General features: G+C 34.5%; 2 protein-coding genes and 1 pseudogene across 12 annotated transcripts in view; 2 read left to right on the top strand and 1 right to left on the bottom strand.

Moving 5' to 3' along the window:
- rg (A kinase anchor protein rugose) overlaps nt 1–13,389 on the top strand; it is a 176,377-nt gene extending 162,988 nt beyond the window's left edge. For 9 of the 10 annotated variants that reach the window (XM_011646589.3, XM_011646582.3, XM_011646586.3 and 6 more), the window contains 13 exons: nt 2,902–3,014; nt 3,181–3,321; nt 4,628–4,747; nt 4,902–5,054; nt 5,170–5,242; nt 6,025–6,209; nt 6,285–6,462; nt 6,537–6,617; nt 6,708–6,878; nt 7,004–7,267; nt 7,437–7,633; nt 7,710–7,861; nt 7,997–13,389. In XM_011646589.3, coding sequence (XP_011644891.2) covers nt 2,902–3,014; nt 3,181–3,321; nt 4,628–4,747; nt 4,902–5,054; nt 5,170–5,242; nt 6,025–6,209; nt 6,285–6,462; nt 6,537–6,617; nt 6,708–6,878; nt 7,004–7,267; nt 7,437–7,633; nt 7,710–7,861; nt 7,997–8,087 — 1,919 coding nt within the window. In that variant the 3' untranslated portion in view covers nt 8,088–13,389. Of the gene's footprint in view, nt 1–2,901; nt 3,015–3,180; nt 3,322–4,627; nt 4,748–4,901; nt 5,055–5,169; nt 5,243–6,024; nt 6,463–6,536; nt 6,618–6,707; nt 6,879–7,003; nt 7,268–7,436; nt 7,634–7,709; nt 7,862–7,996 lie in introns of all 10 variants that reach the window. The other variant, XM_089085513.1, reaches the window with a different exon arrangement.
- Nucleotides 13,390–13,505: 116 nt separating this feature from the next.
- Nucleotides 13,506–27,474, bottom strand: part of LOC105432012 (synaptotagmin-10) — a 28,186-nt gene continuing 14,217 nt past the window's right edge. Inside the window, exons 2-10 of the mRNA XM_011646576.3 lie at nt 18,731–18,993; nt 18,514–18,660; nt 18,149–18,280; nt 17,167–17,321; nt 16,871–17,039; nt 16,658–16,778; nt 16,358–16,529; nt 16,083–16,280; nt 13,506–15,922 (exon numbers count right to left, since the gene is read on the bottom strand). Of these exons, the coding sequence (XP_011644878.1) occupies nt 15,919–15,922; nt 16,083–16,280; nt 16,358–16,529; nt 16,658–16,778; nt 16,871–17,039; nt 17,167–17,321; nt 18,149–18,280; nt 18,514–18,660; nt 18,731–18,993 (1,361 nt within the window). The 3' untranslated portion in view covers nt 13,506–15,918. The remainder of the gene's footprint in view (nt 15,923–16,082; nt 16,281–16,357; nt 16,530–16,657; nt 16,779–16,870; nt 17,040–17,166; nt 17,322–18,148; nt 18,281–18,513; nt 18,661–18,730; nt 18,994–27,474) is intronic.
- LOC105432009 (uncharacterized) lies at nt 22,405–26,474 on the top strand (annotated as a pseudogene). Its single transcript, XR_016141450.1, has 3 exons — nt 22,405–23,295; nt 25,027–25,203; nt 25,577–26,474. The product of XR_016141450.1 is annotated as an uncharacterized LOC105432009 (transcript).

Raw genomic sequence — 27,474 nt, 5'->3', positions numbered from 1 at the left:
GGTTGGCTTAATGATGGCGATAAGCACGGACGCGTAATTATTCGCATTTCGGCGCAGTTCGCCACGATGCCCGGGGTAGTACCCCGGCCACGTATTTACGAGGGTTATATATTAATTGCTCGAATAAATAGCCGTAGGTACCGCGCTTCGTCCGTAACGTAGCGAGAGCGGCGGAACCGTTGCGTCGGCGGAGAGAGAAAGAGAATCGATACGAAAACGAACCGGTCCGTGCTGCGCCGCGCCGCGCCGCGCCGCGCCATGCCATGCCATGCCACGCCACGCCACGCCACGCCACGCCACGCCGCGCCGCGCCGCGCCGGTCCGCGCTCCCGCATACTATCAGTTGCGAGGTTTTATTTGCGGGCGTCGGTTTATTAAAAATTAATGACAGCGAATCTGATGTAAATACGATAGCCCGCACCGGCGGCGGCGAGCGGGCCGCGCGTGTACAGGGAGAATCGCGAAGAGCGATCGTCCAAGACGGCGGCGATCGATGTCTTACAAGATAAACATACCCGCGTATTTCTTGAAACTCGGACATTCACATTCACACCCGCATTCGCATCCATTCATACATGTATCCATTTCCTTTATTATTCCTATATAATTTTTTGCAAAAAATGGTTTTGCAATTCTTTATGTGGACCACCCTATGCAATGTGCGTAGCAGCCTGCGTAGCCTGCGGCATGCCGATTGCAATGCAATCTGATCTTAACTCTTCTCGATATAATTGCTTTGAGCACATCCCGCGGATATTGCGATATTTTAAATTTGTAATCATATCTCATATCTACTATTTGTACATCACAAAAAAAGAATACGTAAGATTTACTACCCAAATATTTATTAAATGAACAAAAAATATAAGGCATAAAGTATAACGAGGAGGTATAATGTATGAGTACACACATACACACACACACACACACACACACACACACACGCGCGCGCGCGCGCGCCTATGCGTAAAGAATATTGCTGTACGAATATCTCCATATATCTGTCGCATTTATTTCTCGAGATGTAGTTCGTTTTATACATGCCGAACGGTGGACCTTTTCATCCCAGGTAGTTGCCAACAGGTCGTCGCCTTCGTTTTCGATCGTATCTAGGCTGGTCCTGCTTTGCAATGAATTATTACCGAGGACTCAGCGACAGCGCGATAAAGCGGCCGACCGACCGATTCATTCGTACACAAACGCCTATAATCGCGACATACACAAACAAACGTTTACTCCAATCGGAATAAATACTCGATAGCCTAATTTTACAACTTTTTCAATTATCGTTAAACTACGCATTACATTAAATTTCAAAAGACCGGAGTTTAGAGTTTGTGTTAGGCGACACTTTGCACACGTTTCTCTGATCCTCATCTGCGATTCTCCCGTTTGTACGTCCCGAGTTATTACGTTCTGTGAATTTTATTATTCTTTTCCGAATATCACGCGGATTTCTTCTGGGGCAGAGATATAACTCCGAGGGGAAAGCAAGGATAAGGTCCCTGTAATACGAGAGAAACGAGCGGACGGAGAGAGTACGTGTGTGCGTTTGTGTCACGGACATTCCGCTGTCGAGGCGCGTTCCTCGAGCGTTCACTCATGCCGACGCTACCATTAATAATCACTTTGATGCATAACGCGGCCTCGCTATTATTTACGCACGGCCGTCGCTCGCACAGCACTCACGATTTACGGTCGTATTGTAACGACGGTGGGACTTATGCGGCGACCGGCGCGGTACGACTTTGTCGTTGTATCACCTTTTTTCGCCGAAGGAATTAAGTATCTGGCGAACTTCTCGGAGCCCGTCTCAGCCTGTATGGTATTTTGCAATTTGCCGTGTCTTGGCTTGGTCGCAGCGTGCCGATATCTTGAAACGCGATTTAAAGAGATCACAAATAATTAATGAACAGTTTTATATTTTCGCTTGAAAAATATTGAAATTGCACAATAGTACTTCTTGCCCACATTGTACTACTATTTTTGGTGAATGACGTGTTGCACTTGGAGAGATAATGCAAGGCGATTGCTTCGGCCTGCTCAACTATCACTAATCGTTTCCTCTACGCAACTATCACAAACAAGAACATTTCGCATATTACCGCCATTGAATAGGGTCGCAAAAGAAAACGAAGTACAGCGGAGCGAGGGAGGATGGGGTGACACACGTGTATCCGTCATGAGGGCGCCGAGTGACAAACTTGCTGACGTGCTTTAATTAGCGACAGGGAAAGAGATTAGAATTCAGCCTTGGGACCGCGCTGCCGTCACTAATGCATTTTGGGATGGGATTTTCGTGGGGTTCACGAGGGGGAGGGCAGGGGGGAGGAGGGGGGGGGGTTATAGCACGAGTAAGACCTCTGGGAGTGACAATTTCAGGAGCGATTAGCCGTCACGCTCTGAGTTATGCACTTACTAAACGGCACGCCGCGCCCCATTGAGCCGCACGGCGCGTTTTTCGTAAAAATAGAATCACGAACTCGTGGCCGTTTTCGTCGCCTTTAGCTAACAGCGGGGGTGCGAGATGGATAGGAGTGACCGTGGCTGAGACGCAGGGTCACGGCGAGGAAAAAAGTGCGTCGGCGATTATCCACGTTAAAAGCCAAACCGCGATATTTCCGTCTATTCTCGGCAGTGCATATGAGGAATTTAATTTAAGCACTTCCATTCCGACTTCCTCGTTCTTCTTTTTTTCTTTGTCTAGAATATCGAGCGATGATTTAGGTCATGCGAGAAGAGACGAAAAGATACATACGTGGCCTTAAACTTCATGAAAAAAAGACTCACGTTCTCGCTCTCGTTAATATTTATTGACGATGTAAAATATATCGGCGATATTTAATTAAGGGATAAATTTATGTTCTTGATTTTAAAGGAAACAAATTTGTATCTTTATAGGCCGCACGTATAATGACTTGAACCAGTATCCTGTATTTCCGTGGGTATTAACGAACTACGAAACGAAGGAACTCGATCTCAGTTTACCGAGTAATTATCGAGATTTGTCGAAGGTATGGATTTAATAAATTCGCGTGTAGAACAATAAGAGAATATAAGAGATATTTTATCTATATAAGAGAAATATATTTGTTTTTCCTCGTAAATTATGTTCGATGCTTTAAATATTGCAGCAAATCTTTTTGAACAAGCAATCAAAACACTCATGTATCTTTTTAGCCAATTGGTGCACTAAATCCAAACAGAAGAGCCTACTTTGAAGAACGCTTCCAAAGTTGGGAACACGATACCATACCGCCCTTCCATTACGGCACGCATTATTCTACGGCGGCCTTTGTTTTAAATTGGATGATACGCGTGGTAAGTATCTTATTATTTTGCAAAAGTCATACGATACTATTTAACTTTATTTTAACCATTTATAACTGTAAGAGATACAGATATCATCGCAGCAATTATTATTTAAATTCAATAAAAATATAAGAACTGATCAACCCATATGCTTTTGCATGACAAAAGCGTTTTTGATAAAATATTTACCAATCGTTGTGCCATTCCTTTTGTAAAGATTAAATTAAAATTTAACACACGACACGAGACCGAGTCTTTATTCATATAATGGGCGTATAATTAGCTTCCAATCGCTGATTTTTAGTCTTTCCACTTACGGAGCGCGTCCAGTCCGCATCATAAATTTAAGCGACACTTTTAGTACTGCATGCACGCTAATTTGAGGGCGTCGGAACGCCCTCCTGCCAACGACGCCCGCCTTCTCGTTAAATATACACATTTGTTTTCTGCTGCATTTCCTTGTTCACTTGAAATTCAGGGTCTAACTGGAAAACATCTTTATCTCTCTCTTTCTTGGTTCTTTTAAGACTAAAACAGATAATATGATAATATGATTATAAAAGTTTTATTTTGCCGTATATAAATTTCCAAATGTTATATTTCTTTGAATTCTATCTATCGTTAGATTATTAATCATCGCAGTTTCTATCATTACTGTTATTGAATTTATGTGTATAATCTTAAAGAATATTTAAATAAGATTAAAATGTGTTTGAATAACTTGTATTATTGCACACATTTTAGTACAAGGCAATGACGTAATTAATTATTTACTTGCTGACGTAGTGACGTTCTTGCACAATAAAATATTGCATCATAAACAATTTATTGGTCCGTAAGCGCTTGCTATCCTGTAGTTTCCTCAACCAAAGATATATATTAACGATCAGGTTATAATATTATGTCGAAGTCTTAAAGCCCATAAAGGAATAGTTTTAGACCTAGTGTGTGCAATGTTCGCGTTCCTGGTAAAAATCAGATTTATGCTCTCGCGTACTTTCGCGTTCGTGCCACAGCACGAAAGTGCATCGATCATGTGTGTGACCTCTCGCTTTGCGTTCATCCGCCTGTCAACGGAACGGATGACTGACCGAGAAACTAGAGGGGCTTCGCAAGAAACCGTGCACACAAAGGGCCGTCTATAAAGTGTCTCTAAGTGGCGGTTTAGAGTCGCGCCGCATTTTCTCCGCCCCGACTCACACTCGTTTCTACATTCATTCTTATTGACATTCTGCAGGATTTATGCGCTCCCGTTGCGAAAAGATTCTACTAGTCGCTAAGAGAGATTGGTTTTGGAAATAAATTATTTTTACAGGAACCGATGACGACTATGTTCCTGGCGTTGCAAGGCGGCAAATTCGATCACCCGAACAGATTATTTTCATCTATCGCGCTTTCGTGGAAGAATTGCCAGCGCGATACATCCGATGTTAAGGTTCGTTGAACTTAATTAAGATAAAAAAATTTACATTTTTGCCACGCCTCGGTGAATTCATTGTTATCATCGTCGCATAAATTTTCAATTCTCGTATACGGCGTGTGATAAACTAAAAATCAGCAGAACCATAAATTGGCCTTCTCATTAATAGGAGCTGATTCCGGAATTCTTCTTTTTACCGGAAATGCTAGTAAACAGTAATCGCTATCGTTTGGGGAGGCAAGAGGATGGTAGCGCGGTCGGTGATGTTGAATTACCACCTTGGGCTTCATCCCCCGAAGAATTTATACGTATAAATCGAATGGTATGGGATTAACTTTTAAAATTAATATTCAAATTTAATATAAAAATACTAATATTTGTCAATACATATTGCACATATCTCTTATAATGCATTCTCTATTCTGCGTTTCCTTCAGGCGCTTGAATCCGAATTTGTGTCTTGTCAATTACATCAATGGATTGATCTGATATTCGGTTACAAGCAAAAAGGTAAGCTCAACATCATTAAATTATAAATTGTAATTTGCAAATTTTTTGTGAATTATTATATAAATATATAGATATTAAAAATAAATAAAAGAGCTTTTTGATATGCGTGTAAATCCATCGAATTTCTGACATCGCGAGGTAATAAAATTCTTCTAATTTTATCTAAATTGATAAAGGCTTATTGAGATACGTCTACATCGATCGCGAAATCGTTTGTGGCTTTAAATTCGGGGACAGGTTCGGTGAATTGAGTTAATAAATGTTCACACAATGGCAGGCGCCGCTCGCGAGCGCCCAAGGTTGCGCCTTGGGTGTTGGAACAGAGGCGCAGTCGAGTCAAATTAGATTTCCACCGATGTTAATTGCCGATGGCGCCTCTATATCCGGCGCTTCCCCGAAGATGCTCTCTCAGCATCGGAGGACGCAGGAGCGAGGGAAGACGACTGGCGTACGAGTGCGCGCGTATGGAAGGAATTAGTTTTTAGTTAGCTTCCTCTCTCTCGGTCTCTGTCCCGACCAATTAGGCACGTGTGCCGAGCGCGACAATGCGTCCCACCCGTAATATGCAACACGTTTACGGTAGCAGCCGGTAGCATGAAAGTAGAGCCAACCGGAAATACCGGCCACAAGCAATCGTCGAGAGCTCTCTCAGATTCATTCTCGAGAAATACATTATGTCGCGCAACGTGCCGACAACGAACAAAACAGATTGTGGAACTGTAACAGACAATAAAGGGTTAAAGATCTTCGTGTAACGTTCCGATTTTATTTGTCTCTCATAGGCCCGGAAGCTATACGCGCAACCAATGTTTTCTACTATTTAACGTACGAAGGTAGCGTGGAATTGGACACGATCACCGATCCCCTGATAAGGGAAGCTATAGAGAATCAAATTAGGAATTTCGGTCAGACGCCGTCGCAGCTCTTGATGGAACCGCATCCACCAAGAAGTTCCGCGATGCATTTGGTGAGATTATCTCGACATTTACATGGAAAGATAGTTTTACAGGCAGATTTGAGAAAGTTGGGAATGCTTTTTCAGTCACCAATGATGTTCTCGAGTATCCCGGATGACGTGTGCATGACCATCAAGTTCCCGTCTAATTCGCCGATCTGTCACATCTCGGCTAATACTTATCCTCAACTGCCACTGCCATCGGTTGTGACCGTAACTACCGGACAGCAGTTTGCCGTTAATCGGTGGAATACCAATTACGCAGGTAAAATAATTTTCCACACGCACTTAAGTTTGTTCTCATCGCTTCGTGGTTATCATAATTTGAATCTTTTGTAGCCTCCGTGCAATCTCCGAGTTATGCAGATACACCCCAGGCGCAGGCTGCCAATCAGCCATTGTCGATGGATCCTGTTCTTTGTAAGTATGCGCATGTGTACGAATGAAATAATTTTTCACGATAATATTTTCGAAATGAGCGTACTAATTAACAACGCCGTATATTTCTAGCTCAAGCGGCAAATAGCTCGAATCCAACGTTACAACGTCGACACTTAGGCGACAATTTTAGTCAGAAGCTCAAGATTCGTAGTAATTGTTTCGTTACCACTGTGGACAGTCGATTTTTGGTGGCCTGCGGATTTTGGGATAATAGCTTCCGCGTCTTTTCTACCGAGACAGGTAAGTCTTTTGATCGCTCTACGCTCTATTACGATAACACCGTAATAAAATAAATGATTAATAGCTAAATAATTGCTAGTTATTTGTATATATAGCTCTACAAAGAAAGAAATTATTATTTGCAGCAAAAATCGTCCAGATAGTATTTGGTCATTATGGAGTTGTCACTTGCTTATCACGTAGCGAATGCAACATTACTTCTGATTGCTACATTGCATCCGGTAGTGCAGACTGCACTGTCCTCCTCTGGCATTGGAATGCTAGGACGCAGACTATCGTCGGCGAGGGTGAAGCACCGGCGCCACGTGCCACCCTTACGGGTCACGAACAGCCTGTGACGGCCGTCGTCATATCCGCTGAATTGGGTTTAGTTGTTTCGGGATCACATTGTACGTATTAGAAATTGAACAAAAAAATTATAAATATAAAAAGATATTTTAGGAAAGTTTTGTAATTATTGTGTAACAATTGCTATCCAAGTTTAATAAATTTGATTTTGGAATAATTGATTAATTTTTAACGTTATGAATAACGTTATGAATAATTTAAATGTTATAGTCGGCCCAGTACTTGTCCATACTACTTTCGGTGATCTCCTGAGGTCGCTCGAAGCACCGAACGGATTTTCATCTCCCGAAAACATTGCTATGTCACGCGAAGGTGTCATCGTAGTAAATTACGAACGCGGACATATAGCAGCATTCACTATAAATGGAAAACGTCTTCGTCATGAGTCTCACAATGATAATTTACAGGTAACTTTCGCGATAGGATTTAACCATTTTATAATTCACGATGCAATCATGTGGTAACGCTATTATTTATTTTTAGTGCTTACTGCTGAGTAGAGATGGTGAATATCTAATGACAGGTGGTGATAAGGGTATTGTAGAAGTTTGGCGAACTTTCAATCTTGCTCTACTTTATGCGTTTCCTGCATGTGAAAGCAGTGTGCGTTCTCTCGCACTCGCTCATGATCAAAAGTAAGTAAAATTGACATAGATATTTTTTAAAAATTTTTCTAGTTTGATACAATGTTTGCAGTTTGAGAATTCGGCTTCAAAATTACATTGTCATACAATATATGGAGAGCATAAATATACTTTGTTTTTTTATAGGTTTCTTCTGGCTGGTCTGGCAAATGGGTCCATTGTGATATTCCATATCGACTTTAACAGGTGGCATCACGAGTTCCAGCAGCGTTACTGAAATTACGACTTCCTCTTCGCCTAAAAAGGCAAAGCGTATGAAATGTTAAAACGAATTTCTGCGCTTAACTTTCCAAATAGTACGACAATTTCGAATTTACTCGAACAAATGGCTCTTTACTTGTTCGATTTCTCGATTGTGAATTATTTATGAGTCTATGAATGTACGAGGAAACTGTGTATTATTTGCGCGACATTTGTACGGGTTAGCTTCTCGTCAGACTATCCTTAGATTCGCCGCAATTTACGCAAAGTTATATTCTACCAGTCGTTTTGGATTAGGTGTAATGAGCGGCAATTGAAACGAACGGTGGTGCACTGCGAATTTTAACATTCAGCAATAAACTCGCTTTCGTGACTGCGTGCAGTGCTTCTGTGAGGAAGAAGTCGAGTGGAGCGAGATGCGGAAGGCGAGATGCAATCAGAGTTCCGGCCGTTTATCTTGCATTATTTGCCGAGTGGACATCAAACTACATCGCAAGCTTGTAAAAGCGTGAAACACGCGTGAAACACGCTCGAAACGCTAGTCAATTAACAAAAACTCGGATCTACTTACGTTCATGAGATTTCGCGCGATTTCTTCTCACGCGGTGCGAGAAGAGAGGTATGGTATATCGGGGAGAATGATGATCGCCAACGCGAAGAGAGAAACCGCGTCGATGAGACGGCGGAGCTAAACATACGTTATTTTTATGCCTGGAACTGCACGTGGATTTGGCCCACGACACTCTAGTGCTAATGTCCAATTGTAAATACGGATATCTAATTCTTCACGTTATACATATATACATACACACGTGCATACACGCGCGCTTTATTCCGTATATTAGAGGGGGCGAGGTGGCGGAAGGCGTGTATTATCTCGAGAGGTTTGCATTGTATTCTTCTCAGACGTATTAATGTCACTCACGTCGAACTTTTTGGCTAAGCACCTTGTACGTTCAGTTTGGACTACACGCACGCGAACGCACTGCGTAATCACTGGTATCCGTGCGCCGGTGAATGCATTTCGCGAAGATACGTCGCTTATCGTTCTCCGGGCCCGCGATATCAACCTCCCTCGCCGCAACACTTTCTACACCCTAATGTTCGCGTCCTTCGAAAGAGATCCTAATTTTTATCAAAGCCGTCCAGCTTAACTTTTGCGAGGATATTTCTTAGTATTTTCGCACGCGATGTATATTAATCAGCAAAGCAAGTTATTTAGGCTAAAAAAAAATAACATCCCGAATTCATCCTTAACATTCCGCGACTTGTCGAGGATCGTTTGTGTGTGAATGCGTCGTCAATGATCCCTAGGATGACTCGAATGACGATAGAGTAGGATAGATGAGAGATGCGAGAGAGAAAGAACGAGAGCGTGAAGAATGTGAGGGAATGCGAGAGAATGGAGAAAAAGCAGATATACACCTTTAACATCCAACAACGATGGGGAATAAGATGCTTGATCACGCATAAGCGATAGAATTATTAGCTTGAATTTTGTTTGAACATCATCGTAGAACATGTGATAGTCTTGTAGTATTGTAAAGTACTATTGTCATTCTGTGTTCTGTGTTCACTTCACGAGCTAGTCGTGAACACAGAATACCGCATAATTATAGCCTTCAGTTGTTCGTACGTATTCCGGATATAATCGTCAACTTGATTTTAATCACGTGTAACGAGTAATTACTTAATCTATCTAAAGAAAAAGAGGGATGGGGAAACCGTTTTGTTGTCGCTGCTCGGTCGTAGCCGTACAACGATGACGAATGTGTTTTTAAAGTTGTCACGGCAATAGTCATCAAGTACTCTTCGAGTACGAGAAATTGATGGGAGGCGCAAAGGCGCAAGACTGAGAGAACGCGGGACGATAAATGCGGGAAGAAAGTGAGAGAACGCAAATTTTATTTTTTATTCGAAGTGAATTTTAATTGAACGTTATTATGATGTAAGTGAATATTGTGATTCCAATGAATTATTAGATATAACTTGCATTTAGAGTAATTATACTTGTTTTATTTTGAAATGGAAGACAATGTCTTTAGTTCTAATAAACTTTTAGTACTTCTTGTTACTTACTCGGACTAGTTAAAAAGCGAGTCTGAAAAAAAATTCCGGTATCAATAAGAGAGCAGTATTTAAAATCTTTAAAACGAATAAATCTCGCTTCTTTAATAATTTCGTAAAACTTTGACATTTAATGTTTAAAAACTCATTAACGTTGTCTAGTGCTTGATATGATGGCAAAGAATAGATTTCCCCGCACCTCGATACGTGTTCTAGTCAAGAATTACCGTCGAATCATTGTCGTCAATCACCTGCGATCCTCAGCATTTAGATATCGGTACATTTAAAAAGATATGCCGTACTGTTTACGTGTAATTGTATAAAGTAAATACATAGTGCCGTCGTTTTAGCGATCAGTCATCTTGGGCTTGCGAGATTACGGTAACGTTAAGCCAACACCGAACTATGCATGTGCTTCGTGATTCGCAATGCGCTATTCGTATGAGATTCATGATTAATGTTAATTGGCAAATTTGTCAAAGGAGGTGGTAAAAGTGGTCAATTTTGGTCGTGAATGGAGTTTAAAACTTATGTAGTTATTTTGAAAGTCCATACATTCATGAAAGAAAGCTTATTTACCCAAGAAAGAATCTTCCAATAAAATAGAGTGTTTGAACGCTTTCAAACAATCTATTTTATTATTTTTGGAAGATTTCCCAAGCTTTCTTGGATAAATAAGCTCCCTTTTATGAACGTATGGACTTTCAAAATGATAACTGCATAGATTCTAAAGATGTTCGTTCATAGTCAAAATTGGCCATTTCTAGACTCCCTTTTTTATATCGTTTACTACTTTACTTGTCAGTAAAGTAGTTCTTTGAGAAAATTAAATATAAAATATTTAAATATAAATCGCCACGAATCTGTTAATTCGTGTTGGTATATAAAAATATAAATAATAAGGCACGAACAATATGATGGGGCTCCATATTGGCAAATTACGAATTTCTGCGAATCTACGATGAATCAAGAATTTTGCATTGTTTCGTGTTAGTTTTATGGTATCGTAATATCGATTCTTGTTGTGCACCGGACGATCAGGGGGCGACCCACTCGCGATTGATCATCGGTAATCGTACAATTTTTAAACGTTAGGCGAATGTTACGTGTGCAATGTGTTAATAATGGTGTATTGCCACTCGTTATGGGCGTGCTTCTGCATGGTCGTTCGTATCGTTTCGTTCGCGCGAAAGAATGAAAGTGTAAATGAGAGAGAAGGATGACGAAGGATGATATGAATGAGACGCTGGAGGTTGAGAGTTGAGAGTGTCTGGATGCTTTCAACAATATCGCTAATTTTTCTTACGTATAAAAACGAATTTTTGTCACACATGTAAATGTTTACGTGTATACTTGATATATAGGCACACTAGCGACACTTTATTTTCGCTACGAGATATACGGAAAAGAGAAAAAACGAAAAAAAAAGCGAAGCACACGACATTCCATCTGCATTTTCTGCTTTTTGCCTTTTTAAAAATTGCGTTTGCTCGTCTATCTAGATTGAGCTAAAGAAGAAAGATGACAAATTGGCAAACCGCTCCCTGTTCATAAAATAGTCAAATTACCAAAAAAGTATAGTTAAATTGCGAGATAATGGAGATGATTTTGAAAACCCGTGCCGGAGAGTATTCGATGCTGCCGAAACGGCACGCATATTCGCAATTATTCAATGAGAACGAAGATAACGTAATGGATGAGAATGTATCGGAGTGACAAGAAGTCGCATAAGAGAAGAGTTTTTATATTTGTTTATAGATGTGTGAGAATGTGCTGCACTCTTTAAGCAAGTTGTTAGTGAATTCCCTCCATATTGCTAATATACATAAAAGAAGTTAGATCGATTTCTGTCCGTACTTGAACATTCAGTACATAAAAAAAAAAATATCGCTACTATTTTAAATAATGCTAAGTACAACGCTACAAGAGTTTGCCTATATTATTATTACGATTACGATTTATTGTCGTCATTATTATTAATATTCTTATTATTATATTGTGGCTACATTAACGTACTTAATATTAACGGCTACCTATACAGGAGCATAGATTTGTATATTCGTCGGATAAGGCCCTTAATGTTTGCGTGTTAAATAATAATTTTACTTATTCACATTACGATTACGAGGAAGACGCGAGGTAATAAGAACTGTATAAAGTTTTATCCGGTTTTCATTCACACATGCCGCGAGCTGCCCGTAGAGAAGTACTTACATCTATAGATTAATCGCGTCTGTGTAATGTTTTATTAATCACGGGCGGGATAAGAGAAGAACAATGCTGCAAAACAAGCGAATATAACACACATAAGCGCTTACTTATTAGGCTCGCATTTATCTACCTAACAACCTGATTTAAGTCTCTCGAAGTTAATTAAGAGTGACGTGGAAAAGTCAACATAAGCTGTAGCGGGGAAGCTCAACGGAATGTGAATCAACGTCTCGATTCTCACGAGAGGGTCGTAGCCAAACAAAAAGCTTTCGTCGATGCATGATCAGTTTTTTACATCACATACGAAAGTCAATATACACGTAGCCGTAAAATTGGAGCAGCCTCGATCGCGCGAATTCAAGGGGCTCGTCGAACATCATTTGCACCAGACAATGTTTTATAAGCACTGACTCGTTTTTTTTTTATCTCGATCTGACGCAACCCGATCTGACTTCGTGCGCGGATTTGGGTCGGGCTCTTCCAATTTACGGATCATCGTTACGATCGCGACGATTACGTCTCGTCGAGATCGAGCCTCCTACGGACTACGGGCGTACTTCGGTGAACATCCTCGTCATTTCGAATTGGAGACACGCGTGCAGAAAGATACGACCAACGATTGTGTTCCGAGAACATAGTTAGTGGCCTAATTATTTTGCTAGCGGTGTTACGCCCGTAACGGTTCGATGCTCGATCGGTGGATGTAGGATGGTCGGGCGCATTGTTGAAGTAGTCTCGACACTTGTCTCGTATGATTTCCGGCGAAGCCAAACCGTAATCATCGACGAGCACCTCGTCGTTGACAGGAGATATGCGGTACAGATTAATTCCCGCCACTTTTAAGAAGTACTACTAGGTAGAGAAGTACTTAAGTCGTTGCTACATACCAGTATATATAAGCTCTATCGCTTATTTTATACTTAGAAGTATTGTAATGTTCGATTAGAGATAACATAATGGGAAAGTTGTATCTTAGCATAAGGTAGAATAATCTGTAAAGATAAGTAGTCAAATAAATGAAAAGTACATTTGATGTTGCAGACGATCTTTTTTCTTTATGGCTTCGACTAATAAATTCGATATGTTTTAAACGTTTTAAACGATGTTATAACAAAATATTAGAATTAAACATATAGATGGAATTAAATAGGCAAGATTTTTTTTCTTATTATTGATTTATTTATGTTATTCACAATCATAACAGGGAGCACTGTGTGTACTCGAATATATAATATAGATATGTACTCGTTAGAAAAGTATACACATCGTTCATACCAATATTATTATTATTTGCCCATGAATTAACTATATACGATCGCTTTCATAATTAGAGTAGATTTTAAACAAAATACTTATCTTTTGACTTGAATAATTATAATATGTCAACGTTATTTTTAATTTACATATACGTTCATTTGCATATATTTTGTTTTGTCCATATTTGTAGATATACATACGTAAGAGATTATATATTTATATTTTATAATTCAGTATATAACCCATTTACATCTCAATGTTGATATCATATCATTTTTAAATTAGTGATTCAATATTTAAGATAAATGAAAAGAAACTATAAACTAAAAGTTTATTTTAATGTTTTAAAATATAAAATATACAAATAATTTATTTTAACTTATTTTAATTTATTTTAATGTAATAGAAAAATCATATTTTTATGTTGCATTTTTTGTAGGAGGTTTCAGACTCGTTTAAATACTACTCTCAATATGGAGCGACTGTTCTATTTATTACATGAAGTCATTTGAGAAAGCTCAGTCCTGTGGTAGAATGTTCCACTTGTACGAAAAATACAGCAGTTTTTTTTTTATGGGCATCGCTGGAACAACGGAGTAGAATTCTCGAGGAATGCGATGTAGAAAGTCATGTAGACGAAATATTGACTCGAAATAAGAGATACTCTAGGATTACTACGGCGCGCCGACTGAAGTTTTCTATATTAAGCATGTGATTATGAATGTGCTATCTTTAATCACACTACTGTTGCTACATAGTAACTTTGTTGGCACATTTTCCGCTAGGCAACATGTCACTCATATTATATCACCTCTTTGATATCATGTTTGATTATCTACGGTTTGTGTAATACAGTTCTATGTATGTGTAGATTACGTATACTTTTGTGGCGTAATTACCATTTCCTCACGCAACTGACAAGGATTTAAGAAAGTTAAATCTAGAGAAAAATTTTCAAAGAAGAAAAGAGTAAAAGATGTAAATATAATTAAAAACGCATTAGCTCCTCATTTTCTTTATTCTTCATGAGATGTTTTGAAAACATCTAATTTTTCTATGTTCATCCATTTTCCAGAAACGCCCATACTTCTTCAATATTCAGACTTACATATTGTTTAATTAGCAAATAAATTTATAAAAATATGTTAATAAAACAGAATTCGCACTAACCTGTTAAAGACATTCGAAAGTTTGGTTCAAATGCAACTCATTCAAAAATTAAACAATTTTCTTGTTGAAAACTCATCTACACTAAATCTCACGCTATCTTCAGAATATTATTTCGATTACATTCTTAAACGTACACACATACACATAAATAATATATTTGTAATTTATTAAATTATAAGAGGACTGCATTGTCCACCCTTCTTTCCTTATGATATAATTAACTTACACGATCTAGAGATGTATATATTATTATTTATTATCAAGTTCACAATATCGAATAGTCGCGTCAGTTGCAAACGTACATACGTGTACGAAGCAATTACTGATATATGTGATCTTTAGATCACGCGTGTTATTTGTACATATATGTGTGTCAGTACGCGTATGTGTTCAGATACATTATCACAAACAGTGCTCGTCTGCCGAGCGTTATGTTTAAACATATATCACGTTAATAGAACATTTGCGCAGAAGTGGTAGCGAGCGTGAAATAATAAACGGCAAATAGATCCAACGCATTTACTATCTGTAGTAGTATCTTAGAAATCTACCATCGTATTTAATGGCACTCTCTGCCGCTAATACAATCCGTCACCTAAATCTGCCTCCGTCCGTCTCATCTTTATTGAGGGTAAGGCCTTATGCTCCTCAAACATGTTTGTCTTCTATAAAAAAACTTACTTAGCTGATCTCACGTGTTAATCTAAAACGTTTAACCGTCATGCTCAACATCACGTGTAAGGAAACTCTACGGGAAATACTGTGAATACAACAACCTGCGTTTGTGAAGCCGTGCGGGACCAGCCCGCACTATTTGCGAGCAGCAGCTCGAAAGACAAAGCAACGCAAATGCATCTCAGTTTCCGTCGCGATCGCTATCGGATCGTCTGGAATTGAGCAACGTATGTTTTCGCGAGTGTGATCGGTTTTTCGTCACAACGGATCGTTTATTATTTCATGCCTGCTGCACGAGGTAAGATTGCAAAGCACAGAGTTCGCCTTCCGGCCTTCGTTTGAGACAGAGGTTGTACTTAAGTCAGTCAAGCGATGTGCATTAAATGACGACAGACGGAAATGATGTCCAAACCGACGTCCGATAATATTTGCGAGCTTCTGCAGTGTTTACCTTCGGCCTCTCGTCTTCATCTGCAATGCAAAGTTTCGTCAGAGGAAGAAATGAAAATTTTCATCGTTTAATCATGCAAAGATTCAAATTTTTGCTTTTTCAAATATATTGCTAGTAGATATTAGAATAATCTAATTAATTGCGCAAGAAGCTGTAATTTACGCAAAAAAATTAATTCACCTGTTTAAGCAGCTTAAGCTTACTGGGAGTGGTTCTGAATTTACAGCTGGAATATGGCCAGATACAGTCTCCATTAAGGGATACCATTGTGCTACCGGTTTTCTTGGATTATCTAACATTTCTAACCAGTGATCACGGCCAATTCCAATGAAGCTTGATCCAATCGCAGTACAACCCATTAACTCATTCGACCCGATTCTAATATGTGTAAAATATTTAATATTACGTGCGGACGGTTTATTTTAATAAAATATTATATAAAATATTGTTCTTACCTATCGTAATCAATTACTTTCACTATAAGACTAACATCCTCGATATTGTCCGCGGGAACATCAAAAACGAGTGCCTCGTTGTAAATGGGATAAAGAGTGTTCTTCTTCACCGTTGTCTTTTTCTTCTTTATTCTTTTACCTTGGCACAGTAGATAGACTTTCACGTAAGGATCTAATGAGAAAATTAGATATAGATGAGATAGATAATAATTCAGTAATATTATGTTTGAAGAATTTTCCATATTAATAATGTTCAATAATATTGTCAGGAAAAGTATTTTGATTCTATTCATTCTATACCTGATTTGCCTGTTATATCCATTCCCTTGAGGTTCCTAGCTTTGATCACGGTTAATGTCAACCGACCGGCCGTGGGTAGATAACACAACGATAACATTAATTCTCCTAGATCGACTTTCTCCTGTGTAAAATATTAAAATATTAAGTATCCAAGTCGAAGTACATTCAAAGGAAAAATTTTAAAATAATTAACTTTCTGACAAATTAGGATACCTGTAAAGCACAGAGAATATCCATCGTATATTCGATTTCTTGTTCGAGATCGGTGCAATCTAAAAGCCCTTTAAGAACTACTTGTCCAATGAGATCGTGACGTGAAAACCGATCAAAATCGTAAACCGAGAATTGTAGGTAACGTTCTCTCAGTTCTTCATATGATACACTGATAAAATAAATTACATATCAAAATTAGTATTATTTTTTTGCGTAATTATGTAATTTAATATACAGTAACTAAATACTGAAAAAAAAGTTTTTTAAGATTATAATATTATATTGTAAATTTTTACCTAAAAATAAACGTTTCATTGAATATCGGGTTCAAATTTTTTCGATGTACTTTTGTTTGAAATTTCTTTTTCCTGTCTGGCAACAAGTATACTTTGATGTACGGATCACTGCTACCTGTTACATCTTTTATTGGCAATTCGCGAGCTTCCAGAACCTAATATCAAAGAACAAATATCAATAAATTTAACAGATCAGTTTACACGAGAAACAGAATAACAGAATAAAAAAGAGTAATGCTTTTAAAGAGATGGAGATTGGAATAATATTAAATGTTATTTTTATCTCATATATTTATATTTGAAAATAATAGCAAAAAGAATAGTTAATTGAATTATTGTATAATCATATTGCATGAAATAAGAGATCGGATTTTCTTCTATAAAAAACAGTTTTGAAATATTTTATATTTTTACAAAAACTTATGTATATTGCGAAATGTATGCAAATGTAATGTAATGCGGATCATTAATAGCAGTATATTTAAATTTATCTACTGTGAAGCGCGTGGTTTGCCGCGTATAATTGATCTTAATGCATTTGAATTTGCCACATACAGGAATAGCTTAATGTAGCCGGTATTACCTGATCTACACGTTACCACAGTTAATTCCAATAGAGGATATATGTCCATCATAAATGCAATTCTCTCATACTACATTATCATTATTCAATATCTCACGTGCTGAATATAACTCAGATAGATACATATTCGATATGCACAAACGCAGTTTAAACACGACCTTATTCATTTACACGAGATACATTATTTTCCAGTACAGAAAAATTTCATGTCTTATTTATATAATTATGAATTTATTTTGTGTAATAATTTATTCACATATGTTTTTATTTTATTCTATTTTCCTTACTACTATACATTTGAAAAAAGTTTATTGTATAATCCATAATATATTTTTTATTAAACATTTGTTTTAATATAATCAAGACTTGTGATAGATCATGGAAATATAAGATACTTACTTTGACAACAAGACCTTCGATTTCCTTATCATAGCGAAGAGCAAAATGTAATTTTCCAGCATATTCCATTTCTGTTGTACTGGAGCTTTCCGCGCTCTCTTGTCTCACGAGCTCTTTTTTATATAACTCCGGCTGCGCAATGTTAAAAAGATCAATATTATATTTTATAAAATCAAAATTTTAATTACATATGCATTCACAATAATTAAAAGTATCGATTAATTATTATGAAAATACCGGGAAAAATGCGAATATAGAGAGCTCTGTACACGTTACACGATAAGCTTGTTTCAAAAGGAATTAAATTACATCGCATTTGCACTTCAATATCTATTGAAACATGGATACAGATATCATCCAAATACCTTGATAAGACCAAGACTAGAATCGCTGCGATTCTCGAAACTGCAAATACTGAATTTAATGTTAGGCAGATCAAGCCGATGCGATAATTGTCGCTGGAAGCTTTGATGTCTCATTGGCACAATGGGTAAGGTGGTTTGACGCAATACCTAGTAAAATGTTAACGTCAAAATAACCACAGAATTTTACAAAACATCTTGATTTGAATTTTCGCCATACCTTTTTATTCTCCTTTTGTTCTTGAACATATTCGTGAGTGATCGGTTCCGATTGAAGATCCGGGAGTGAATGACTAATGCGAATTGCATTTTGTTGAATCTGATCGGTCTCCGTATCCTCGATATTCTCATGTCGAGTCATGCTCATTAACCATCGCCAAGTGGAAGAGCATTGGAAGCTCACCGCTGCCAGAAGAACCAAGCCAACTATGGCTACTCCTGCCGCTATCAGAAGCTGATAAGGAAAATTCTCGCTCCATTCCTCTGAAAAATATTTATAATCGCTAATTTATTATAATACAAGAAAACAAGTATTAAAGATCATAAGCTATAAATAAACTATAAACATGTATATAATAACATATTTAATATACATATTATAAAATGAAGTAATTTTTGATACATCTTTATATTTTTTGAAATTCTTTCCAATTCTTGGAAAAGTTATTACAATTGGCGAAATGCTAGGCTGCGTAGACGAAGCGTAACATGGTGAAAGGATTGAATAAAATATTCACAAGTCTTCGTACTGCCATAGAAGATATTGGATCACGTAATTTAAGCGACGGATAACGAAAATAATATTACATAAGTTGCTACTAATTTTGGGTTGAATATTATGTAATTTCAATTCAAATTGCTATTCGTAAAGTAGATGAATCATTCGAAGAAGAGAAAACCGAAACTCGTTTTCATTAGATTTATAGAAAATACAGGATGCAAATAAGAAAGACCCTTTAAATAAATTGCGTACGTATGTGTACATGCGTATGTATGTGTCTATGTATTGTGGAGAAAACATCATTGTATGCATCTCATGACTAAGAGAATGGTATCCTTGGCATCCTTGGCGCAAATGAAAAGATGTACACCAATGCTTCGAGCTTTTCGTTCTCGTTTGTCGTATGTCGAGAGCACAATGCGTGTCTTCTTAATGACAGAAATATCTTTGTTTTTGCTTTTACGTTAATAAGTTATCAGATATACATAAGTTTAATATATGACGTATTTTCCTCCGGCATATTTCAATTCTGAGATTAAATTATTTGGTGAGTAATCAGACAGTTCAGTGCAAAAATATTTCTGTATTGGTTGTGTGTATTGATAATCTAATTTATTTGCACGAATTTTACTTTTTCCTTTTTAAGAGACAAGGAATCTCAAATATCTTTCAAGTTTTTCATTGTTGGCGCATCTTGTTCTGTCTATATTGTTATCAAAAAATGTTATCAGAAGATTATTTTACAGAAATGATTCACTTGACTCAGAAATGAGTCAAGAATTATTGAAAATGCTCGTAGCAAATACGCAATACATAGAAACAGGAAATCGATGGGTGATTGGTCACACAGAACCTTTGATTGACTAAATTGCGCATGTATGAGGCAGAGTACATATTACCGTTTTTCTCCCTTTTTGTCCTTTTTCATGTGTGCGTGTCACGACTGTTTAAAAAAGGGAATAATACAGTGTGCCTTTTATCTTTGAAAACAATAGAACGAAACCAGCAAACAAAACCATATGCGGGTTTTTTGCTTGCTACCACCTGCAACGCAGATGAAATAGAACCAAACGGCGAACAAGGGTGCGCGTAGGTAGTTTATTGTTACGTTGTAAAGTTTTCATTTGTTATTACGATAGCAGATATCTCATGTCGAGTTAACTTTTGTCCCCGCCTCGTCGGACTCTATTCAATCATACGCGTATAAAATCACGTCATAATACAGTATAACAGTTTTTCCATGCAAATAATATTTATTAAAAGTAGCGTAAAATAAAATTTCAACGTCAACGAAAACTTACAACTGGTTGCAATATCATAAAGTCTTCCTGTATTGTGTAATTCAATTTCAACTTCTTCAACTCCGTAATCCGTTTTTCGATTCTGCAATTTTACTTCTTTAACAAACTACTCAAAAATATTTTATATTTTTTCATTGTATTTTCTTTTTCTTTGAAGACTGATAGAGAGATCAAAAATACTTTTAACAGCATTGAAATCGAATGTCATCGTAAATTAGTACACGTCTAGCATATTTTTTTTCACACTGTATGTATTTACATTGCAAGAGTAAAACTTATAATACTTATAACGCGTGACAAATTTGTAAAGTTTATAACGTAAAGTACGATTTACGACATTTTTTATTTGTGAAACGTAGCAATGTACACGGTGAAAATGATCGATGAGCTTTAGTGAATTACGAGGTTACTGCCATTTCAAGACTTCTAATATTTGTCTCACGACTGGCCGATAATAACTAAGTTTCATTTCCTTGACATTTCTTGAGAGATTTTTCTCCTTAATAACACTTTCCTCATTGTACATGACAAATAAATTTACCATTTCCCGATTTCTCTTGCGTTAAATAAAAGAGAAGAATTTAAATTGAATATATAATAATTAGTAATATTACTAATAACTAAATATTATTATATTATCTCAATAATTTATTTAAAACAAATTCCACACATAACATTTATTTGATAATAAATTAAAATTACAATATGATTTATTATTGTTGTTTTTACAACATAATTAACAAAAAGAGTTCAAGAAAAGATAACAAATAATATCGAAAGTCGATAAATTGTTTCTGACAATTTTAGTTATCCAAATTATCGCATACGTAGAGAAAAAAATTATTAAAATATTGTCAGCTTTATGATATTAATCTGTCAATTGATTTTGTTATTTAAAATTTTTTGAAATAGATATAGATTTAAATAAATCTATAACTAAAAACAACCGATCTTATTTTTTTCAACCAACCAATAATCAAATATCTGTTCATAACCGATATATGCACATTCCGTTAAAACATCTTTTTATGTTTATTCCTTTTTCATCTTCCGAATGATGTTCGCCGCCCTTGACCCTTTATCTAGCTATGTTACAAGGAGAGCCCGAATAGTGCTTTGCGTACTATATTATGTCCCTTACAAGGCCAATAGGAAATTTACATCTTTTGTGGCTTCACGTTAATCCCATGAGAAGGTAAACATCCTTCAACAATTCTAAAGATTTCCTTCAAGTTTTTACTTCAAGTTTGTATTAATTTATTAACACACTTATAAAGTTAATTTATCAATAGTATCAATGAAAAATTTCGTGCCATGTATATGAGAGTACATTATAACGAATTTATGCGGTCGTAGAAAACATTGCTCCAAACATCTCGTCGAGTAATAGTGGCCTTGACCTGTTCCTTCTACCTTCGAGTCATTTCTTTAGATCCAACCAACCCTCCTTTGCCTTTCCCTCTGTCGTATTTTTTTTTTATAAAAAATCCATCGTTGTCGAAATGTATTATTTCGAAAATGTTTTATATTATCTGTATTTATACCTATATCATTGCTTTTGTTTGTTAAAGCAACCATATACATTTAATTTATTTTTTAAAGCTGTTTGTTTATTATTTATACATACAATTTATAATTCATGTTTGCATTTGAAAGAATATTTTATTTATAATTTTATGTTCCATACAACACAGAGAAAACATTTTAAGAATCAAAAATATACTTGCTTATATTTAAATATAAATTATAATATTATAAATAGGATTCTGTTCCCCCATCAGATTTTATCCAAATTATAAATCGTTTAAAGTGAGCTCGGGTTTTATTTGACGGCTTAAGTTCTTTTCGTAAGCAGTCCTTTTTGTTTTTGCTGATTCTAATTTCAGTTTTCATGAGTAGCTTTTCTCAGAGGACTTGTCCTAGAATTGAAAACGTACGTACGCTTATCTTCTATCAAGGGATTGACACAATCCCGACATTGTCTTTGTATGTCTCCTCAGTATAATCCTCAAACATATAACCTTCACGTCATATTAATTAACTCCGTTATTAATAGTCTTCAATGTTTGAATTAATTTAGCATACCGTCATATTAATAATTTAATATTAATTATTGTTTAGTAAATATTTTTTCATTATAAGTAAATAAAATATCTATATTATCTTGCATCTTTTCTTTTACTTATTCATCTATTTTTATAATATTAAATTAAATTTAAAGCTAAAGAAATATTATATAAAGATAACTTGCAGTCATAAATTAAACATTAACAAGGCATTTATTTTTACAAGCCTTAGAGAGATATCAATAATTTTCAGTTATACTAGCAATCATGTTGTTTTATTTAGAATACACGATTTATAATAAATTTAAAGCACTCTATATGTTTTTATACATATACAATATACATGGATGTAACAAATTTCTATTGAATTGAAGTTATAACTTCAACAATTTGGAAATGTCGATAGCAAAACATATCCTGCAGCTCACATAACTTCATATATCAAAATATCAAGATATTTGTGATATAATAGTTACATGCCACGTGTATTTATTCAGCAAATATGAACAAACAAAATATATCAATAACTGAACCAATAAATGCTGTAGACATTTTGGACAATCTATTCGGCTTCGAGGCGGCTCAAAAACGACAAGAGAATTGTGACTTGTCAACTGAAAATGCGAAATCACATTTTAAGCCCTGGCGCATTTTCATCAATCATATTGACAGCTATCACGGAAAGATATTAACTGACGTATGTATTATTTATAATAAAATTTGTGTGTGTATATATATATTTATTTATTTGTTTATTGTAATATTAGATTAGTATAAGATTTATTTCATATTTGTCGAATAAAATTAAAATAAAAATGTAAACAAAGTGGAAGAATAATGTCAAAGAAAAAATTTCAGTAGACAAATATCTTTTTTTTCAAATTGTTTTTAAATTGTTTTTAAATTGTTTCAAATAAAATTCTTTTTTTTTATTTTCTACGCATGCAAATAAATAAATTTACAAAATTACAGGAAAATCGAAGAACAGATATGTGTTATTCTGCATATTTATCATTTTTTTTCAAAGAGAAATCTTTAGTTTTTAATTTTAATACACAGTGTTTTTATGTGTGTATTAAAAACAACAAAACTTTTTACCAATTTTAAATACACAGACACATTATAAATGTTTTGTATAGAAATTATTAAGATAATATTTATTTTTTATATTTGTTTTTTTAATATTATTTTATTTAAATACTATATTTTGTTACATTTTCTATAAATTTTATGTACATAGAATAAATTTGTATATACATTTGTATATACATTATACGTGTGATATAAAACAGAAGTATATGTGTTATTTTAAAAATAAATATGTTATTAACAAAATAATATTAATTAGATTATTTAAAAAAAGGGATTTAAATTATGAGAATTTAAATATTTGATCTATAATTTTTTTTTTGTAATATTTTGAGAACGATTTAATTACACAATTAAAGCACGAAATTCATTGTGCTTTGTATCAATCGTATTTTCAGAAATATGCGAGTACTACAATAAAATTGGTTTCAAAAACATGAAAAGTAGATACTTAATGCTGAAAGCTATGATCCAATCAGAAGCTTGTGAATATAGAAACTTTTGATTCAAGCACCACGTGTATCATTTTAATCATACTGACATGTAACGCTCGACAGGAAAGAATAATTAAAAGATCTTTCAACATTTCTTTTTTAATCATGTTGATTAAGACGATCGTAATACCGAAATATAATAAAGCATTTTATATTACTTTTTATAAAGTATATGAAGAATTATATGAGAATTATATGAAAGAGTTATATGAGAAATGATAGAATGATTATTATAACTTCTGATTTCTTTTAAGAAATTTTTTATAACAACTTAATTGTAATTCATTATTTTTCATTATTGTAACATAATTTATCTTATAAGATAAGTATTTGTGTAATTAAAACTAACATCATATAAATATATATCAAACTGCTTCGTCAGGTAGTAGACAATTTTAAATAAAAAGTATATATAAATGCGTATAAATAAGAAATAGACTTTATAAATTGCATAAAACAGACTTTTAACCAATTTAAAAAAATGTGAAATTTTCTTTTATTCAGATTCTTTAAAAAGTTTTTTATTCACATTAAATATGCGCAACAGTAATATCTTTTTTTAAATGCAAAATCTTTTTATAAATATGATTGAAATATATGATATTTCTCTTCCAATAATTATTTTATAACCTACTTGTTGCTAATCTAATTTTGATCTGAGAAAGAAATAATATATACACATATATATGTATATATTTACATAAGAAATAAGTAAAAATATGTATTTTATTAATTTTAATAAAAATAATTTTTGTTAAGATTAATTATTAAATTAATTTTAATTATTAATGTTCATTCATATAATTAATAAATTATGTTAAAATTTAATTAAATAAAATGTTTAGATGCTATCAGATACTGTGTATATCGATCCGCTAAATACACGTGCAGACGATCCACGTAAAGAAAATGAAGAATTTGAGGATGAAGACAACGAGGAGATAGAAAAAAGAAAGCAGCTGGGCAAAACAGTAGAAATTCCAAGAAAATACGAAATAATCGGTACAGTTAGAGATCGCAAGGTAATACTCTTCTGTAAAGTTCAAGTTCGATAACAGAGGTTTCTTGGTATTTTGAAATTAATGGGTTCGCCCTATCGCAATACGAATTTTTATTATGTATTTGTATTTTTATTACATATTAAAATCTAAAATTGTTAATAATATTAAATGTAAATATGGATTTGATTATATTAATATTATATCAATATTCCTGTAATACATTTATATCCTTCATGCGTCATTATATATCTTATTTTGTGTGATACAAGAATTAATAATAAAATAAGACAAAGACGAGTGCAGAAAATATAAAAAATTTAGAAAGCTTTAAAATTTAAAAATTTACAAAAACTTCTTGTTAATACTGCTATTTGATTTTCATTCTATTCGGAAGTAGTCGTGTCCGAAAGACATTATAGTGATTAACTCGGACGACAAAGATCTTTTCTTATCTGAATTAATGATCTGCAGTGTGATTATCTATGACATTACGCAGGAATCAGATCAGATTAAAGAAGCATGCTGGGTCTTGCAAGGTACATTAATATAAATATATGTTACTTTCATCTTATAGAAAGCTTGTAGAAAGAAATTCTTGTAAATAAATTATTAATTATTTTTAATAAAAAGATTTTGTATTTTACGTTAATATATTTCGTTAAGCATTCGTTAAATATCATACAGATTTTCGATGTTCAACTTGAAATTCTGTTTTCTTATTACTGCATAAAAAGAAAGATGCAGAGATTGGAAAATGAAATTCATCTTTTATTTAATTAATAATTAAAATACCGATAGGGTAATTTCATTATCCTTCCTGATGTCTATTATATATTTAACATAAGAGAAGAAAATGCTAAGTAAATTAATTATGTTAGATTGTATATTTTATTATTAAGATTTATATAAAAACTTTTTTAGATTAAGGAAATATGTAGCAATGATACAAATTTTCAGTCTTAAAAATAATTCATTTCTAATTTAAGTTGTGTAGTTAATAAGAATTATAAAATCTTGCTCATAATTTAAATTTTTATTTTATCTCTATGAGGGAGGGAGGGAGAGAGGGAGAGAGAGAGAGGAAGAGAGAGAGAGAAGGAATAATAAAATATTTATATCTAATTTACTCTCATTTGAATAATAAAAAAAGCTTGCTTGATGCATTAAGCAAATCAAAATCATTATTAAAAAGTAAAAGACTTTAAAACTTATAGGGTTTTTAATAAATAATAAATATAGCCTCTTCTATTTTTCCTCTTTTATCTCTTCTATTTTTTTAGAAATTGTCTGCATGTTAAAAAGTATGAAGAAAAAATCACCAAAAGCCTTCGAACGAGAGGAACCAATACGACATTTTATTTTAATTTCCACGATAATGACGTGGGCTTTGACAAAGCCATTAGATCCAGCAGATCCAGATTTACCGTGTACAGAAGCAGATTATCAAAAACGAAAACCTCATCCAAATTATCAGGATCATATTCAATGCGAGAAAGAGGTTGTGTCCGTGAAGAAAATCACTAATTTAGAGAATAAATTAAAAACTTTAGTTGTTTGTTGCGGCATCACATACGGTGAGGAGGAAGGTACGCTTCATTATCTTTTCAAAATGGCTTGGCTGAATGCGACTTTCTTACCAATATTTGGCAAAGGACAAAACAAGATACCCCTTTTACACGTTCGTGATTTGGCCGCGTAAGTAGTAATACAAAAGAAATATAAGAACATTCATTTTGCTCGAAAAACTACAATATTGGTATTTATTTTCATATCCAAAGAACAAAATAACATCTTGAAGTATATTATATAAGAAATTTTATGCTTATTTGTAAAATGTAAAACAATGCATTTGCAAGTAAACAATAATTTGCAAAGAAACTTTTTTCTTATTTATATAATCTTTTATATTAAATATAGTATTACTGGTCATATTAACATTAAAACTTAACATAAAATATTAACATAAAAATTTTATTACATAATGCTTTTTTTTATTATTTATATTAGCAAATATAATTTTATAGGTTAATACTTTTCTGTACATACATATTACTTTTTAAAGAGAATTAAGATGTGATATTATTACAAATATAATAGTAATAGTGAAAATAATTATAAATTGGTATTATAATAAATATATCATATTGTAAAATATTTCATAATCTTTAAAAAATTTAACGTTTTATAAATTTTGATGTGTGATGTTATTGCTTGGTGAAGCATGTTGGAGTTCTAATTGTCTGGTTAACCAAATCCGCTTACCGTTACAAATAATTTGATTTTCAGAACTAT

The sequence above is a fragment of the Pogonomyrmex barbatus genome, unplaced genomic scaffold (genome assembly GCF_055798465.1).
Source record: "Pogonomyrmex barbatus isolate J1 unplaced genomic scaffold, ASM5579846v1 scaffold10, whole genome shotgun sequence".
NCBI lineage: Eukaryota > Metazoa > Arthropoda > Insecta > Hymenoptera > Formicidae > Pogonomyrmex > Pogonomyrmex barbatus.
Note: the sequence above shows the minus strand (reverse complement) of the source record. Positions and strands in the feature narration are given on the sequence as shown.